At 39.1% G+C, this 20,407-nt stretch overlaps 1 protein-coding gene across 1 annotated transcript in view; it reads right to left on the bottom strand.

Moving 5' to 3' along the window:
* The window catches only part of Zbtb11 (zinc finger and BTB domain containing 11), a 38,984-nt gene that overhangs the window by 4,501 nt on the left and 14,076 nt on the right, over positions 1–20,407 (bottom strand). The window contains exons 4-8 of the mRNA XM_021660374.2: positions 10,974–11,815; positions 10,462–10,638; positions 5,422–5,667; positions 3,184–3,328; positions 1,223–1,340 (exon numbers count right to left, since the gene is read on the bottom strand). Of these exons, the coding sequence (XP_021516049.1) occupies positions 1,223–1,340; positions 3,184–3,328; positions 5,422–5,667; positions 10,462–10,638; positions 10,974–11,815 (1,528 nt within the window). The remainder of the gene's footprint in view (positions 1–1,222; positions 1,341–3,183; positions 3,329–5,421; positions 5,668–10,461; positions 10,639–10,973; positions 11,816–20,407) is intronic.

Genomic DNA, 20,407 nt, shown 5'->3' with positions numbered 1-20,407 from the left:
CACTTATCATGGCCAGCAACTGGTTAAATGCAAAAAACAAAACAAAACAAAACAAACAAACAACAACAACAACAAAAAACACCAACAAACACTAGGGCTGCAGAGACAGCTCAGCAGTAAAGACCACTTGCAGAGGACTCAGGATCCCCAGGACCCAAACAGCAGCTCACAACCAGCTTATAACTCGCAGTCCCATGATATTTAATTTCTTCCAGCCTCTGCAGGTACCAGGCACAGTCATGATGCACATACATAGATGCAGTCAAACACCCATTTACATATAATAAAAATAAATTAATCTTTACAGAAAAAGTTACTATCTAAGGTTTTACAGCATTTTACTCTGACCCATACTCTGGTTGCCAGAGCTTAGCCTTGAAGACAACAGCCAGCGAACCTAGTAAAAGTTCCTAGTACTATAAAGATCTATAGTTAAAGATCTATAACTTTTATTTTTGTTTGTTTTGGATTGTTTGTTTTGTTTTGCTTTTGGAGACAGGGTCTCACTATGTAGACCTGGATGTCCTGGAACTCACTGTACAGACCAGGCTAGCCTTGAACTCACAAAGATCTACCTGCCTCTGCCTCCTGCGTCAGAGCTGTGATTAGAGGTGTGTACCATCACACATGGCCTAGACCTAAGACTGTTTAAATCTATTGGCTAGCTCACCAAAGAAGCCTATCTTTTCCTTTTATTTATATCCCAATCCTCCTGTAGCTGTGTGGTTGGAGTACAGCTGTTTGTTGACAACATTTAAAACCAAATACATTAGCCAGTGTCTCTTGGGGACAAGGAATACATTTTATAGAAATGAAAACATCAAAAGGATGAGAATGAGATGCTTTGGGGAATAAGAATTTTCAAAATTCACCTCTTTCTGAGAATCAAGCTGCATAGATGTGTGAGACTGAAAATATGCTGAGTAGGATCTGCAAAGGCCCTGTATGAACCCCCTACAAAGGAGCTTGGCTAGATGTAGACCTCTCCCATACAATTTTCACCCCTTGGCAGAGCCTTGGAAAGTCTCTAAATTACTTTAAAACACACACACACACAAAACAAAACCAAACAGTTAAGAGTTAGATGGACTGAGCACTCAGTAAACTGAAATTATTGTTTAATGTTATCTTTGTATGTTTTCTTGTAAAAAAAAAAGAAAAAAAGCAACATTCAAATAAGGGCGATTAGATAGTGAAATTAATGTCACATCTTAATACTCACTGTGTACAGTGATAGCCTCGGACCTCAGGCTTTGGCTGGTGTTTCTTAAGGTGCTTGCTAAGTCCAGAGCCCCTGTGAAAAGACTTCCCACAAACTGAGCAAAAGTACTTGGACTCTCCTGAGAGAAAATGAGAAGCCATATTATAAATCCAATAATCATGTCCTCTTTTCAACATAATTCACTACATTTCCAGAGTTACATTTTATCCAGACAAAGAGAAAAAACACAAATGGTGACATTTTACAAAAGCCTGGAAAAAAAACTTTACTAAATTTTCTATTTCCACTTGATTATATTGTTGGGCTTATGTTGTTGGCATTTTCTCTGCCTTCCTTTATTCTTTCACAAATATTGTGCATTGTCGTGGCTGTACAATAGGGGAATCATATTTTTTCTATGCATGTAATCATAATGAGAATTCTGAGTTGTTTTCACATGGTAGATTCAGTTGACAGCATGCCATCATAAAATGGCTGGTTGCCACCAACTATAGAGCACGCATGGACTGGACCTTAGCATTTGACACATATCTTGCAATATGGGCAAGATATGGGGCAGCCTTATTGGGCAGCTTTGTCTAAATGTCAGTTGCCTAGCAATTGAAGGAGGGCTGTATGTGACATGGGAAGAATTTCCTGCTTTTGGATCATTTCCCCTAACTAGGCTGCCTTCTCTGGCCTGAGTGGAAGCAGATGCACTTAGTTTGTATGCAGCTTGATGTGCTGAGGAGAGTTGGTATGGGGAGGGTCCTCTTTTCTGAGAAGAATGGAAGAAGGAATGGGGGAAGAGGGTAGGAGGATGATAGGAGTAGGGGAGGTATGGAACTGCAAGCAGGATGTAAAGTGAAAAAATAAATAAACTAACGAGAAAAAAATTTTTTCTATTTCCTTTTAAAAGTGTAGTACTGTCAAAATACACTTAAAATGCTGGTGTAATCTGTCACAGAACACCTTTGCAGGTGAGAGCTGAGTCACAGCATTCATAAGAGAGGACTGAGCAATTGGGCAGGAGCCCTCAATGGAGATGAGGTAAAGAGAGTGGTAACAGAAAAACTGTTCAAAGGAGATGGAGAGGGTAACCTCTAGGTGAGGGGACGAGCCTGCCTACCAAGCTCTTACTGCTCCCTTAACCTCTGCCCAGCCAGTCCTTCCAATCCCTTGTAGAATGGGAATCCCATAGCTGTTGCAGCTCAGCTATCCCTGACACAGGTTATTTACCACAGTTATTAACAGGTTGACAGAAACAAACAAACAAACAAAAAAAAAAAGAGTAGAGTCTTTGCCATGACTACTTGATGATGTGGTTTAGAAGTTTTGAAGGTATGGTGATGTACACCTTTTTTAATCCCAAGACTTGAGAGGCAGAGGCAGGAGGATCTCTGAGTTCTAGGACAGCCAAGGTCTACAGCAAAAGTTCCAGGACAATTAGTATAATGCATCACTATACTAGTATGTGAGGCTCAGGGAGGAAAGCACTTGTCAAGCCTTGTGACTTCACTTCAACAACTCGTACCCACACATGATGACTGACTCCTGAAAGCTGTCCTCTGACCTCCTCTATACACACGCACAGCGCCCAAATGCCAGACACATATGAACACACACAAAATAAATAAAATTTAAAAAGTTTCTATAAAAATAAGGCTAATCAGTAATTGTATTTAAGAAAACTTTAAAATTTTACTACTCAATAAAAAATTGTAGACATTAGTTTTTTAGCATCTTAATATAATTACCTCTACTTGGGGGCTAACAGAAATTTCAGAGAAGGCCCAGCCATGTAGACCAGACTACCCTAGAACTTACATGAAACCCAAGCTGGCCTTGAACTCATCATGGTCCTGCCTCATGGTCCCAAGTGCTGGGAATACAATGTTCTGGTATCATTACAGTATGAGTAATCAACATAATACTAAATGAAAACATAAAATATAACTATGTCAGTACGTTTTTTAAATTACCTGTGTGAATGCTCATATGTTCCTGAAGACTCCGTTTGGTAACAAATGACTTGACACACAGTTCACACTGGAACTGTTTTTGTGACTGATGGAGGCTTTGATGTAATTTTAGACCATGCTTATAAATAAAAGTTTTTCCACAGACCTATGACAGAAATGTTTAAGGCAGCAAAACAAAAAAGATTTTATTCCAGATGATTATGAACAAAAAATCCTAATATCATTATAGACAAAAATATTAAATAATTTAATTAAACTGTAATTTATTATATTAAAGCTAGCAAAATGACATTGTCAAAGATGAAGCCATAACTACCAAGGACCTTAGCCAGTTGACCCCTTTTCTTACTCAGTACAATTGCCATCTTTCTGAAAGTATGCACAACAGAAGGCAAAAATCATTGCCAGCTTGGCAAAATACATATCTTTTCAGGCATGTGAGAGTAATGAAAAGCACTTCTCATTACCCAACACACAACAGAAAATAGTTATTCTTGATCTCTGGATGAAAAACCATTATTTTCCGTTTTTCTAATCCTTTGGGGAAATTTTGTTGTTAAGTACAATAAATATAGCAATGTCAACAGCTCTGAGAAGTTTTACACTCTTATTTCTGTGTTTACTTCCCACGGAACACACATTTTGAGTGGTGGTCTTCCCACTGAAGACCAGAGGCTCATTCAATACTTAAGTGTTTAAACACATGAATGCAATTCAGAGAGCTTAACCTCAAAAATAATTGGGACAGTGAAGGAAAGAACACTGATTAACAATAAAAATAAAACATTGTTCATGAGCTGAAAACACTAAATAAACACTGAGGAAGGGTTCTCTTATAATACATTCTATTTTCATATAGTAAGATGCTTAAAGGGGACCTGTGATTAGAGACCATTTTCTACTGCCATTTTTCTAAACTAATTTCATTTCTAACTATTCTAAATATGTATCCTCCCCCACCCCTTTTTCTGGTTTTTCAAGACAGGGTTTCTCTGTGTAGCCTTGGCTGTCCTGGACTTGCTTTGTAGACCAGGCTGGCCTTGAACTCACAGAGATCCACCTGCCTCTGCCTCTCTGAGTGCTGGGATTACAGGCGTGCACAACCTTGTCAGGCTAAAAATTTATCCTTATTTTTACAGATAAGGTTAGCTTCTTTTTTCAAAAAATGGTGACTATTACAGAGATCCGAAATAGGTAAAAATGAAGGGAGCAAATGACTGAAAAATCTCGGGAAAGGGGAGGGGGAAGACACTGAACACCAAAGAACCTGGGCATCGGCTCTAAAATGGTGTTTTCTCCACCCGTCAGGGAGGCTGAACCCATGGACTGTCAAGAGTGAGGTTGCCTGAACAATACAATTACCTTCACAATGACAACATCAACCCAAAACAGGAAAATTCCACATAGTTCCACTCCTAGATGAAGAGCTATGGGTGATCAATAGATACTGAGAGAGGGAGACTTAGTCTCCTCAAAGAACAAGATCCCACATAAGGTGTCCAATCCCAAGTGGCCATGCCTGGACACATATGAGTAAAGCGAAATAGACCCAGGAGGGTGTATGCACATGTATATGCATTCATATGAACTTTAAAAATCACACACATATATATAACAATAATAATTTAAAAAGCAATCATGGATGAGGGGCCACAGGAAGAGCTGGAGACAGGCAAAGGAGGGGCTGATATGGTATAGATGCAGCGCTCATATGTGAAGTTCTAATAAAAATTAACAACAAAACTGTATTGGTTCCACAACTGTTTGATAATAAAAAAAAAAGTGATGCCATGTAAGGCTACTAGTGTTACTCAAAACTCTCATGTTCCAAACAGCCCAAAGCTGGGTAATCACAGGATTCATTAACCAAGAGTTTTGGCTTATTTACCCACAATCCTTAGTAACAACAAAAAGACAGCTTAGAAAGGACTTTTTCTGAGCAGTGTTTGCTTATGCCACACATTCTTTTTTACTACAGGTGATTTCTACTAAAGGCTAAGGAATGATTAGGGTGATGAATAGCTCTTCTCATCCACCATGTCCTCTGGGTACCAAAACATTTCAAATGATAGTTTCAGACAGCAAATTAAAGACTACAACAAGGAATCACACCTAATGTAGGCAACAAACCTGACATTTTACAAGAGTGAAGATGATTTCACACTATATTTAAAACCCACCTCATCATCACAGTTCATTTCCAATCTCCTGTAAGTAACAGAATAAGCAGGCCTTTACCTGGCATGCATGTGGCTTGACACCTGTGTGCTTTAGCATGTGTATTCGGAGAGAGTATAATTTAGGTAATGTCCTTCCACATATAGAACATATAAATTCTCTTTTGGTTCTTCCCTTCTCAGATGATGTTCCTGATGCCTCATTAGAAGTGGAACTGGATGAAGATGAAGTGGGTGCATCTTTTCTCGTATGTCGTATAAGGTGTGCTCGCAATGAGGCACTGTACTGAAACTGTTTCTTACATAACTAAAAAGAAAAACAGAAGTTCTTCCTATATAAAATGTTAAGTGACAATCAATGCACATTTCAATATTACAATTCTGGTTATAATTATGAAAATAAATAAAGAAATACATAGTTTAAAAGACAATATATATGGATCCAGGGAGCTGTCTCAGAGTGGTAAGGACTGTCCCACAAGTCTGATGTTCTGTGGCACACAGCAACCTACATACACACACTGACATACAGACACGACAGCGTAGGCTGTATTAGACCTGTGTCAAAATAAGTAAATCAATAAAGCACTAGGTACCAGATTATAAAGATGAAAAGGATAAGGCTGGAGAGAATTAAAATCTAGACACAGCATAGGAATTGTCTATTTTTTTAAAGGGTAAAGTATTTAAGAGGGGTTAGTTAAAAGTAGACTTAAGTTGGGTCTTAAAAGGAAAGTTTGTATGTCACTTGGGACAAAGGCTTGCCTCATCTGTTGGGCCCTGGGTTTGATCCCTGGCACAACCACCAAGAAAGACTAAACACACAGAGTATTATCAACATAACAATACCAAGAGATTTTAGGTAGAAATGAAAGAGGGACTAAAAAGATTAAAGTATAAAATTAGGTCAGTTTTCAGACTTTAAAGTTAGTGTGGTTTAGGGAAGCTTTTATGTGCTCATAAATTGAGGATAAATATGCTCATCATAAAAATTTTTTTCATTAAAAATATAATGAAAAATAAAAATAACCAGACTGGTCATTAAAAATAACGAGACTGGTTATGTCCTGACTCCTTATCTCCCTTTACCTCTAAATTAGCTCTTACTGTCTTTTGATGTTTATTTCCTTTCTTTTTTTCTCCCACTTTAGTTTTTCAAGACAGGGTTTCTCTGTGTAGCCTTGGCTGTAGAACAGGCTGGCCTCAAACTCACAGAGATCTGCCTGCTTCTGCTTCCCTGAGTGCTGGCATTACAGGCCTGCACCACCTGATGTTTATTTTCTGACAGTATGTACAGTGCATACAAAAGTTGGTCCTCTCCATACTATGTGTGTTAATGATTCCATCATATCTTTGTTTGTTTGGACAGATTCTCCCTCTGTAGTCCCTTCTGCATGGAACTTAGCATGAAGTCCATGATGGCCTTAAAGAACCCAGACTCTCCCCCTATACCTCAGCCTCTCAATGCTGCATTACAGAGCACTATGCGTGCTTATTATCATGAATGCTACCAAACATGGGCTACATGATATACTTGGATCTTTCCATTTTTATTTTGTTTTGCTTAAGTCTCTTTATATTTACGACCTGATCACTAAAAATCTTCACCAATTGTCTAAGAGATTTAAAGCACTTCACTAAAACCACAAATCCCAATTCATTACCTTATTGAAAGTGTTGTGAAGGCATTTTCTGTTGATACCTACCTGACTGTCCCTCCTCTTGGTACATAATTTCACCCTGGTCAACCTCTGTTATTGCCCTGATGCATTCCTTAACCCTGCTTAATTGAATCCAATTTTCCATTTCCTATGTCATGCTCATTTTAGTCAAACAAGCCTCAACACCTGCATGACAGCTGGGGTTTAATAAAACTTCCAAAATCTTCCATGTCTCAGAGTATTTCTTCCATTACAGACATGGATGGTATGGCTATGCTTTGTGCATGGAGCTCACTTCCCTCTATAATTTTAAACAGATTGTCCTCTTGTCTTCTAATTTTAATTCTTGCCTTTCTGAAATTCACTCTGTTGTTCCATGTTCCTAAATGCAAGCTTCATAATAATACTTTCATACAGGTTTCTTCTTGACATCCAATCTTCTGGGCAAAACCTCCTTTTGTCTTTTTTTGACAAAAGAGAGGGTCTCTCTGTGTAGCACTGGCTTGCCTTGAATTCACAGAAACCTGTCTGCTACTGTTCCCTGAGTGCGGGGATCTGAGGTACACACCAGCATGCCTAGCTCTGGACTTATCCTTTTAAGATGAAAACATGTATCTTAGGTTTGGGCTTTGTTGTTGTTGTTAAGAATTTGCAGGGCAGCTGTGGCACATACCTTTAATCCTAGCGCTTGGGTGGCAGAGGAGGAGGATCTCTGAGTTCAAGGCCAGCCTGGTCTACAGAGTTCCAAGACAGCCAAGGCTATAAAAAAAAAAAAAAAACAAACAAAAAAAATTTCCTTCTTTCTGCACATTTTAAAAAATTTTTGTTTATGTATTTTATGTATGAGTGCTATCAGAATGTATGTCTGCATATCAGAAGAGGGCATCAGATCCCACTATAATTGGTTGTGAACTGCCATGTGGATGCTGGAAATTGAACTCAGGACCTTTGGAAGAACAGCCAGTACTCTTAACTGCCGAGTCATCTCTCCAGCCCTTAAGAATTTCTTTTTATCCATGCTGTAGAAACATTACTTAAAAACTGATAAACAATCCAATCACCCCATCACTCCTGTTTTCTAATTTATCCTTTGCTCTATTTTCTGGAACATTATTCAATTGTACACCTTGCTTTTATGAGATACTTGTTACTATCTAGATGTTCTTCCATTTACAATGGGGTCACATCATCATAAATCCATCATAAGGTAAAAAGTCTTCAAGCTGGATCACTGTTTATTGGAGGCCATATACATTTTATTTAAAAGCTGGTGTTTCCTCGATATGGTTTTGTCCACTGGTATGCATCTGACACTGTCTTGGTTGCTTTTCCTGGTGCTGTGATAAGATACACAATAAAAGTGACTTAAAGGAGAAAGGGTGCTGAGCAGCAGCACCGGTCAGAGCTTTCTGCTTCCTGACTATAGACCTGATGTGACCATATATTTACTTGACGCTCTTGTTGCCTTGACCTCCCTAATATGATGGACTGGACTCCTCAACAGTGAGCCAGAATAAACTTTTTCCCCTTAAATTCTTTCTGTTAGACCATTTTATCACAGCAAAACAAAACAAAACAACAACAAAAAAACCTAAAAACATTAACCCATTAGGACTGATTTTATGTTAAAACATTAACATATTTAAGACTGATTTAAAGTCTACACAATATGTATGTATACCTGGTGCTTGCAGAAGTTGCAAAAGAGTCAGATCCCTTGAAACTGGAGTTATGAATGGTTGTGAGCTACCACACAGGTAATGGGAACCAAACCTGAATTATCTGCAAGAACAAGTGGTTTTTCTTGGTGTTGTCTTTTCTTTCTCTCTCTCTTTCTTTCTTTTGTATTTTGTTTTGTGGGTTGTTTTTTTTTTTGAGACAGATTTTTAAGTGCTGAAACACCTCTGTAGCCCCTACAAACATTTTTGACATGCACCAGCTGAACCTGTGGGTGTAGAATCTACCAATACTGAGGGCTAGATTGTATTTGGTTGTTTTACAGATGCAATCTCCTTTTTACATAAATTACATTTTGTGACCTTGATTCTTTTTTTGAGACATGTTCTCATTTATATAGTCAAGGCTGTCCTTGACTCACAGTCTTTCTTCCTCAGTCTCCCATATGCTATCTTTATGAGAGTACACCACCATTCCTCTTTGCTTGTGAGAGGTTTTGTTTTTTCAATAAGGTCTTTGATTCCTCAGAACTCCTTTTCCCCCCCTGGAATCCAAAAAATCTGTGATATTTCTTTGTATTTTAGAGAAAGACATTTAAAAACTAATTGGGCATAAAATAAAACAATAACAACAACAACACAACTAATTGTAGTACAGTACATACCCAGCAATGTGCAAGGCCCTAGAAGCCATCCCCAACACCAATCAAAAATAAAAGAGGAGGAGGAGACACAAAGAGCAGGCAGTATTTTCAGTTTCAACTCTGGGCTCTGGCTGGCAATATCTTTAGGTCTTTTGTTATTGAACTTTAGATTTCTCTTTCTGTTTTCAGAAAAGGCATTTTGTTTTAAGGTTAAGGGTTTGTGTGAGGAAAGATCTTGAAAGGTTTCAATATTCAGCAAGTAAACTTTTCCTTTCACTATATACACTGTGCTCGCTAGGGCAGTTGTGATTTTTCAAGGGAAAGGAGATTCCTGGCTAAGGGGTGGCAATGTAATCAATGGCTCCTAGTATCAAAGTAATCAGTACCATCAATTATTGAGACTTTTATTGGTTCTATGTACAACTGTGATTGGTTCTCAGCTTTCTCTGTTGAAAATCTAGTTCAAATTTACTGAATCACTTTATACATGCTTATTAACAGATAAAATTTAGTTGACTAGTTCTCTTCTGTTACCTTACCTTTTTGTTTTTACTTTTTAGCCTGATTTATTTTTATGTGCATGCGTGTTTTCCCTGCATGTATGTATATGTACCACACACACAGGCCTATGTGCATGTATGCATCTGCACTACACAAGAAGGTGCAGGGAACCAAAACTGGGTCTTCTGCAAGAATAAGAAATATTCTTAACTGCTGAGCCACCTGTTTGGCCCCAAGTTTGTAGTTTTTATGAACAATATTTTCACTGTCCTCCTCCTGAGGAAACCCAGATGAAAGAACATTAAGGTGTGGCAAGTAAATAACATGAATCAGAATCTTTTAACAATATAAGAAAGAATTGGGTGATATGGTTGTGCATGCCTGTTATCCCAGCACTTAGAAGCCTGAATTAAGAATATTGCCTTAAGTCCAAGGTTAGACTAGGCTACACTGTAAGACTTCATCTGTAAAACAAGAAAAAAGAAAAGAAAAATTAAAAAGAAAAAGAAAAGAAACACAAAAACAATAAAAAAGGAGTTGTAGGAATAACAGAGCAGTGAGCAAGATAGACTCCATTTATGAATTTAGGCTTATTTTCAGTTAGCTTCCAGGTACTTACTGGACATTTGTAATCTCTAGCTCTTTCATGTTTCAATGTATGCATTATAAAGGCATATCGTCTTTGAAAAACCATTCCACATTCCCCGCATTTATGAGACGCCTCTTCAGTGTTCTCCTTAGCATCCCTTTTTGGTTGTTTCATCTTTTTTCCTCTTTGAACTAATTTCTGGGCCACCTAAGCAGACAGAAAACACAATTTAAGAAAATACATTCATTTTTCTCTTCTTTTTCAAAGCATGGTTTTGCTATGTAGCCCAGGCTGGCCTGGTACTGTGGAACCTAGACTGGCCTCAAACTCACATCAATCCTCTCACCTCAAATGTATCACCATGTCTAGCTTCACTATCATTTTTAAAGTCACGGGTCATGTAGTGCTTCAAGCAGTAAACTGCTTCCCTGTACATCTCCCCTCCCATGTAATTTTTATTACAAGCATAAGTTCATTACTAGAATGCCCTCTGACTAAAATGACAAACAAACAAAACCTGACCAACCTATTTTATATCATACCTGTTGAACTGCTGACTTTGAAATGGCTTTCCGCTTCTGTAACTTTTTCTCCATGCCCTTGTGTAGCCGGATGTAGCCCCCTTCATTAACAGACCGCTGCCTAAGCCTGCTTCTGTAAGTGTCATCGTCTGGGCCTGAGTCTGTCTTTTCTGTGATTTCAATTAGGGTTTCCTCATCTTTTGAAGGTTGGCCAGGACTCTGACTATGCTCTGGAAAGTCTTTGGCACAGATGTCCTCAGATGATATATCATTTCCTATATCACTGTCCTCTTGAGAGGTGCTGATTACGTTCTCCTTTGAAATGTTAGGATGATCATTAGCAACTGTGTCATCTTCTCTGATGACTGCAGGCTCTAGCTCTGGTTGGCTGGTTGTTGTTGCTAAGTTAGCAGTTTCCACTTCAGAATGGGCATCAGTTACACACTCTACAGGGGCCACACTAGCTTCAGACTCAGGAGAAACCTGAGGCACAGGCTGTGGTCCTGGCTCCCCATTCTGCTCTGTTTCTGGCAATTCTCCATTTACCAGCAGTACAATTTCACAGTGCCCAAGTTCACTTGACAAAGCTGTGGTTGCTTCATTCCTAGTCACAGGTGGTGTTGTAGTTCCATTATGTGCTGGTATGTCCTGAGTAGATGCAACTGTTTGTACTTCACCTTTCTTATACACTGTTAGTTGCTTTTCTTCCATAAGTTTATGTACACTTTCACAAATTTCTAAAACTTCTGACATAAAAAGATGGCGAGCTAAGATAGCTACATCAGCCATGCTACAAAAGTCAAAACTTAGTACAGAAGTATAGGCAAATTCCAGCAAAGGAAGAAAGCTTGCTTTACAAAAACCTGTATGAAACAAGAAAAAGCAAGGAACAAAAAAAGTCAGTCATCACAAAACTACTTTATAAAGATAATATAGATTTGTGACAAGAAAGAAATATTGTGACCATGTATTCTACAATTAGTCACCACTGGATTTTCTTTCATTTTTGGTTGCTATTAAACAACCTTGACTAACTCACATCCATAAGCTGAGTCTCTAAACTACTAGTAAAGAAGAAAATAATAACAAACTTACTACCTTAAGAGTTGTTATAAGGCAGCCATTTTCAAACTGTATTCCTTTAGAACCCTGGGGGTTCCTCAATTCCCTTCAAGAAACAGTTGCTGGAGAATAGAGGGTAAAAAAGGGAGGGGGTAGGAAAGTGAATAGACAGGGACCAACCAACCTATCCCCTTACCTCTCTTCGCTTATTATAGATAGCTGTATTTTCTAATAATAGCAGTCCACATAAAATGTTAATTGAACGAAGTGTGTTCTACATGTGTACATTAAAAATATTTCGAGCCAATGACATGACTCGGGTAAAGGTCAATCCCTAAAAACCCAACAATGAAGCAGAGAAACAATTTCTAAAAACTGTCTTCAGACCTCTATAACTTTGCCTTGCCTAACACATTAATTCCTACACAGCTACACTCACACACCTACACCCACAGCAAGTAAATGTACTAAAAACAACAACCACCTAAATTGAGCCCACAGATATAGCTTAGCTGGTAGACTTCTTGACTAGCAGGAAGTTGTGGTCTATCACATATGGTCATATCTCTTGAACTACAGAGAGTTTTGAAGCCAGCCCGGAATACATAAAACCTAATCTCAAAAACAAAAACAAAAACAAAACACAAAACAACAACAACAACAAAACTACAATTTAAAGCAAGGACTACTATTTTCTATAATGAATCAAATGACATAAACTGCAGGTCAGAAGATACCTGCCATAACCATTCTGCTTGGAAATTACAGTTGAGAGTCCAAGATGGCAGCGACGAGTGCACACCGTATTTGAGAAGCACAGGATACAAAACTCCAAAATTAGTGAGTGGAGGGGCAGCTGAAACCAGAACATCAACATTGAGGCTTCCTGGGCGAGAGGGGACAACACTTGAGCTGGGACAGTTTGGATCCAAGTCCCCTGTGGATATCTCAGGAACTGAGGGTGGCGAATATTCAACCCCGCTGCACTAGCCTCCTTGCTCCATGACTGAGAAGGGCCTCCTGGGCCTGCAACTGCAGTAGGGCGGGCAGCGGCTAGCCCAAGCAGGAGCCTCCATGCTCAGTGTCTAAGACAGTGAGGTGGCTGTCTGGTGGCCAAACAGTGGACACCACTGAGCTGATGGATCTCCTACACTCTCATTTACTCCTACAGACCCAAATCTGAAAGTAGAGAACAGGGGGAACCCCTGTGCTTTCCCATTAGGCCTGCGAGCGAGTGAGTGCGCCTTCAAGTGAGTGTGTGCAGAGCCCCAGATCCAGGGTCCCTCTGCACTAGGAGCCAGACATCGGATCCCTCCCACCCACACCCCCACTGTGGGCAACATAGGGATCCTTGGGACAGCGTTGTCAACATTGGAGACCCTGTTCTGTGGGTCTACCAGTGGAGTCCAGGCAAACAATTCCTGGAGCCCAGGCAGATCTGAATACCAAGAGGACAGTACGACAGGCCTGTAGGTCACTGAGGTAGTAAGGGCACCTGTACATGCACCCGCAAACAGTGAAAGCACTGTGCACGCGCTCCTGCACTTAAGTCCACCCTTCCAGGCATTTACAGCCTCTAGCACCCTGCCCTTCAAGGCACACTTTCACCCACATGCCGCGCTTATGGACATGCACCTGCGACCTTCCTCCCTTAACTACAACTGAAACACCAACATCCACTCTCAAACCGGTGGATCTCTCTCATCTTCCTGAAGAATACTCAAGACACCAGAGACAGAAGGACATAGTCTGAAGTACAGACTCCAGAAATAAACAGCGAAGATTACAGATAAGCAGATGGCTAGAAGTCGACATAAGAACACATCCAACAAAAATCAGAACATCATGGCTTCGCCAGCAACCCCCAAAATCACTAGATATGCTAATTCATCAGCCACACAGGAAAATTATCTATGCTTATCCAGTTGTTAGAAGCACATAAAGAGAAAATTAAAAAACCTCTCAAAGAAATACAGGCAAATACAGCCAAAAAGTAGAGGCACAAGTAATGGCATATAGAGAGGAAAAAAAAAATAGTGGCCATCATGGAAAGACAGGAATCTCCATTCAAACAGATGAAGGAAACAGTACAAGACATGAAAACAGAGTTAGAATCAATAGAGAAAACCCTAGAGCTCGAGAACTTAAGAGAAAACATCAGGCAGGAATCACAAAGGTAAGCACCACCAACAGAATACAAGAGATGGAAGAGAGAATCTCTGTCACTGAAGATACAACTGAAGACATTTATACACCTCTCAAAGAAAAAATAAAATCAGAAAAGTTCCTAACACAAAACACCCAAGAAATCAAGGACACCATGAAAAGACGAAATCTAAAACAATAGGAACAGACGAAAAAGAAGAGTCCAGGCTCCACGGTCCAGAAAATATTTTCAAGAAAAATCAAAGAAGAAAATTCTTTCAACTTAAAGAGATGTCCATAAACACACAAGAGGCCTACAGAACACCAAATAGACTACACCAGAAAAGAAACTCCTCATGTCACATCATAGTCAAAACACTAAATCTACAGAACAAAGAAAAAATATTAAAAGCAGCAAGGGAAAAAGGCCAAGTAACATATAAAGGTAGACCTATCAGAATCACACCAGACTTCTCAACAGAAACTATGAAAGTCCTGGGCGAATGTCATGCAGACTGTAAGAGACCACAGATGACAAACCAGACTACTATACCCAGCAAAGCTTTCAATCAACATAGATGGAGAAAACAAAATATTCCACGACTAAACTAAACTTAATATCTACACAACAACCCAGCCCTACAGAAGATACTAGAAGGAAAACTCCAATCCAATGAAATCAACTACACCCAAGAAAACACAGGATATAGATAACGTCACAACAAAAAATTAAAAGAAAACAAGCATAGAAACCCAGTAATACCACGAACTCTACAACAAATTCATTGGTCACTATTACCTATCAACATCAACGGATTCCACTCCCCAATAAAAAGACACAGATTAACAGAATGATGGTGGAAACAGGATCCAACATTCTGCTGCATCCAAGAAACACACCTTTGCAACAAAGATAAATACTACCTCAGAGTAAAGGGCTGGGAAAATGTTTTTCAAGCAAACGGACCTGGAAAACAAGCTGGGAAAGCTATCCTAATATATAATAAAATAGACTTTCAACCACAGTTAATCAAAAAGGATGAAGAGGGGCACTTCATTCTCAAAGGAAAAATCCACCAGGAGGACATCAGGATCCTAACCATCTAACCTCAAATGCAAAAGCACCTGCATTTGTAAATGAAACATTATTAAAGTTTAAATCATACATCGATCCCAACACCTTAAAAGTGGGAGACTTCAACACTTAACTCTTACCACAGGACAGATCATCTAGATAGAGGCTAAATAGAGAAATAACGAGAAATCCTAAATCAAATGGACCTAAGAGATGTCTACAGAACTTTTCACCCAAACTTAAAAGAGTATACCTTTTTTTTTTTGCACCTCACAGAACCTTCTCCAAAATTGACCATATAGTCGGGAACAAAGCAAACCTCAACAGATACAAGAAGATCAAAATAATCCCTTGTATCCTATCAGACCATCATGGCCTAAAACTAGACCTCAAGAACAACAGAAATAACAAAAAGCCTACATACACATGTAAACTAAATAACTCTCTACTCAATGACAGCTTGGTCAGGGAAGAAATGAAAAAAGAAATTAGAGACTTCCTAAAATTCAATGAAAATAAAGGCTTACCCAAACTTATGGGACACAATGAAAGCAGTGCTAAGAGGAAAGTTCATAGCACTAACTGCCTTCAGAAAGAAGTTAGAGACATCTCATACAAGCAACTTAATGGCACACCTAAAAGCCCTAGAAAAAAAGCAGACACACCCACGAGGAGTAGAGGATTGGAAATAATCAAACTAAGAGCGGAAATCAATGAATTAGAAACAAAGAAAACAGTTCAGAGACTCAATGAGACCAAGAGCTGGTTCTTTAAGAAAATCAACAAAGAAGCCAAAACCCTTCAATGGAAAAAAAGACAGCATCTTCAACAGATGGTGCTGGTCCAACTGGATGTCTACATGCAGAAAAATTAAAATAGATCCATATTTATCACCTGCACAAAACAAAGGTCCAAGTGGATCAAAGATCTCAACATAAAACCAGACACACTAAATCGGTTAGAAGAAAAAGTGGGGAATACCCTAGAACACATTGGCACAGGAGACAACTTCCTGAACAGAACACCAACAACACAGGTTCTAAGAACAACAATCAATAAATGGGATCTCATGAAACTAAAAGGCTTCTGTAAAGCAAAGGACACTGTCATCAGAACAAAATGATAACCTACAGACTGGGAAAGGATCTTCACCAACCCTATGTCTGACAGAGGGCTAATATCCATAATATATAAAGAACTCAAGAAGTTAAACAGCAACAAATCAAGTAATTCAATTAAAAATTTGGGTGCTGAGCTAAAAAGAGAATTATTTCTCTATAGAGGAATATCAAATGGCAGAAAAACACTCAAATGCTCAACATCTTTAGTCATCATGGAAATGCAAATCAAAATGATCCTGAGATTTCACCTTACACCCATCAGAATGGCTAATATAAAAAACTCAAGTGACAATGCATGCTGGAGAATATGTAGAGAAAGGAGAACCCTCCTCCATTGCTGTCCAACCACTGTACAACAACTTTGGAAATTAATCTGGCACTTTCTCAGACAATTAAGAATAGCGCTTCTTCAAGATCCGGCTATACCACTCCTGGGCATATATCCAAACTATGGTCTACTACACAACAAGGACATTTGTTCAACCATGTTGTAACAGCTTTATTCGAAATAGCCAGAATTTGGAAACAACCCAGATGCCCCTCAGTTGAGGAATGGATACAGAAATTGTGGTACACTTACACAATGGAATACTACCCAGCAATTAAAAATAAGGAAATCATGAAATTTGCAGGCAAATGATGGGAACTAGAAAAGATCATCCTGAGTGAGATATTCCAGAAGCAGAAAGATATACATAGTATATACTCACTTACAAGTGGATACTACACATACAATATAGGATAAACATACAAAAATCTGTACACCTAAAGACGCTAAGCAAGGAGGAGGATCCTAGGTAAAATGATCAATCCTCACTCAGAAAGGCAAATGGGATGGACATCGGAAGAGGGAGAAAACAGGCAACAGGACAACAGCCTACCACAGAGGGCCTTTGAAAGACTCTACCTAGCAGGGTATCAAAGCAGATGCTGAGATTCTTAGCCAAACTTTGGGCAGAGTTCTAGAAATCTTATGAAAGAAGGGGGAGACAGAAAAACCTGGAGAGGACTGGAGCTCCACAAGGAGACCAACAGAACCAAAAATAGGGGCACAGGGGTCTTTTCTGAGACTGATACTCCAACCAAGGACCAGGTATGGAGATAACCTAGAACCCCTGCACAGATGTTCAGTTCAGTGTCCAAGCGGGTTCCCTAGTAAGGGGAACAGGGACTGTCTGTGACATGAATTCAGTGGCTGGCTCTTTGATCACCTCCACCTGAGGGTAATATTTGAAAGAGAATGCACATTCACTGAGTTACTTAAATTTGGTAAATGTTAGTGTAATATTTGATATTAAAAGGTCACACAAGTATGCAAATAAGATAGAAAAGATAGGAAAGTGATGATTGACTACATCTTCAATCTTTGATAACTTTCTGATTATAACGTGATTTTTCTCAATTTAAAGACTATTGTGGTTTGAATGAGAATTGCCCCCATAGTTTGATATATTTGAATGCTCAGCCTTCAGTTGGTGGATCAGTTTGAGAAGGATTAGAAATCCTTCTAAGGATTGGGATCACACTTGTGGGAAGAAGTGTGACACTTGTGGGCTTTGAGGTTTCAAAAAGCCATCTCATTCCTGGTGATGTGACCTGTCCCTTCCACTTCATGCTTGTGGATCAGATGTAAACTCTCAGGGACTGCTTGAATGCCATACCTGCCTGCCTGCCACCATGCTGCCTGCCATGGTATTCATAGACTCTAGATACACAGAGACAAAGAGATACACAGAAATAAAGAAACCAAATAATCTGCATTCAAAAATTAAGAAAAGAAATTATAGTTGAAATGCAAATGAAGGGGCTGGAGAGGTGGCTCAGAGGTTAAGAACACTGGCTGCTCTTGCAGAGGTCCTGAGTTCAAATCCCAGCAACCACATGGTGGCTCACAACCATCTATAATGAGATCTGGTGCCCTCTTCTGGTGTGCAGGTGTACATGCAGGCAGAATGCTGTATACATAATAAATAAACAAACCTTTAAAAAAAAAAAAAGAAATGCAAATGAAATGGGTATAGATGCCCAACTTTCATTACAAAAATAGAAAGACCCTGGTTTATAGTTTGCTTATCCAAGATTTAAAAAATAAAATCATTATTCTAGGTATTAAATTGTTTCTTTGGTAGAATGTTAAATTCAATTTGCTTCTCAGCACTTTACTTCTGTAGTAGTTTTTGCTGTTGTTGTTGTTTTGAGACAGTGTTTCTCTGTGCAGCCATAGCTGAACCAGACTCTATTTGTAGACCAGACTGGCCTTGAACTACCCACATGACTCTGCCTCCCAGAGTGCTGGGATTATGGACATGCACCACCACTCCCAGCTTCCAGAAGCCATTTTTTATTTTCTCTCTATATTTATATATAGTATATGTACACATATAAGAATAATGTATATAAAACAAGTGCTACACAGTGATAATTGTAATTCTACTTCCACAAACAAGTGACTACAAAGTTCTGTAGGATTACAGTGAAAGTCAGGGGCAAACACACCTGCCAAGCTCTCACTTTTCTCTGTCCCTTGTCCAAAAATAGTACCTATCTTTCTTAAGTTTGTTTTTCATAAACTTTTAGGTTAACAAAGTTATGGGTCCCATGTAGACGCCTTTATTCACATGTGCTTAGTCAGGTGTGTGTGGTACATGCCTTTAATCCCAGCACTGAGGAGGCAGAGGCAGGTGGATCTGTGAGTTCAAGGCCAGACAGGTCTACAGAGCAAATTCCAGAACAGCCAAGGCTACACAGAGAAACCCTGTTTCAATCCTTCCACAGATAATCCTCTTCTTCCTCCTAAAAAGTCTCCTTTGCACTCATGTCATATAGATTTCTACCCTATTTGCCATCTTCATGATCCCTTGCTAGTTAGTTCTGTGATCAGCAAGGACACACACTTTTAAATGTAGGTGATACATGAGAAAAAAAAAAGTAAAGTTTTTTTTTTAACTTAATACAGTAAAATTACAAATAAAACAATGGCTAAAGATTCCATCTCTGTGGGCAGTGGTGCTACACCTTTAATCCCAGAACTCTGGAGGCAGAAACAGGCAGATCTCTGTGAGTTCAAGGCTGACTTGGTTCACAGAGTATAAGATACTAATTACATAAGCAACAGTTTTCTTTAATATCACTATCTTCCAAAATAATTGACAAAGAGAGACTATGATTTATTTTACAAGCTTAATACACTGGAGATGGGCAGATTTCAACCCTCTAAGCTATTTAGCTACCTCTCAGCTACACAACCCAAGTTTCCTGCTAATAAGTCATTCTTTCTAGGCTGGATCTGTTCCATCAAGCCTTGTCCTCTTTCTCCACTTTTTCCTCCTCCTCCTGCCTCCTGGTCCTCCCTTCCCCAAGCCCTAAAGTCCAGCTCTGCTAATCTCTCTTATGCCAAGTCCCAGGCTTCAGCACTCCTACTAACCCATCACCTTTAAATTAGATAGAGCAAGGTTTACACAACAAAGACATGTGCTGGTATGAATGTGCTCATCTGAGCAGCAACCAGATGGAGACAGCCGTGGCTGTCCTAGACTCATTTTGTTGACCAAGCTGGCTTGGATCTCAGAGATCCACCTGCCTCTGCCAGTAATTAGCATTAGAACACAGCACCAGACCAACCCCTAACACAGAGCAAGTTCCATTACAACTGGGGCAATGGGGGGAGGGGCGGGATTAACGGTAAGGTGGGGGGGAACCAAAACAACAACAAATCTCACTAATAACATTGGAGTTATTATTTTAGGAAATTCTAAAACGAATCTCAAAAAAAAAAAACTTGTTTGAAATAATGACACAAAAGAGACAACGGTTAAAACTCCTTCAAGAATAATTTGTCCTTAAAATTGACAATTTTTTGTTTTGAGAAAGGATCTTACTATATAAACTAGGCTGACCTCAAACTGGGAGATCCACCTGCCTCTCCCTCTCTAGTACTGGGATTAAAGCTATGTGCCAGCTCACTCAGCTTAAAGATAAAAATTTATGAAGATTTTATATTTCATTTAACAATGATTTCAAATTCTATACATTATCCAACAAAAGTGCTGGTT

The sequence above is a fragment of the Meriones unguiculatus genome, chromosome 17 (assembly GCF_030254825.1).
Source record: "Meriones unguiculatus strain TT.TT164.6M chromosome 17, Bangor_MerUng_6.1, whole genome shotgun sequence".
Taxonomy (NCBI): domain Eukaryota; kingdom Metazoa; phylum Chordata; class Mammalia; order Rodentia; family Muridae; genus Meriones; species Meriones unguiculatus.
The sequence above is the reverse complement of the archived record's forward strand: the minus strand, read 5'-3'. Positions and strand labels throughout refer to the sequence as shown.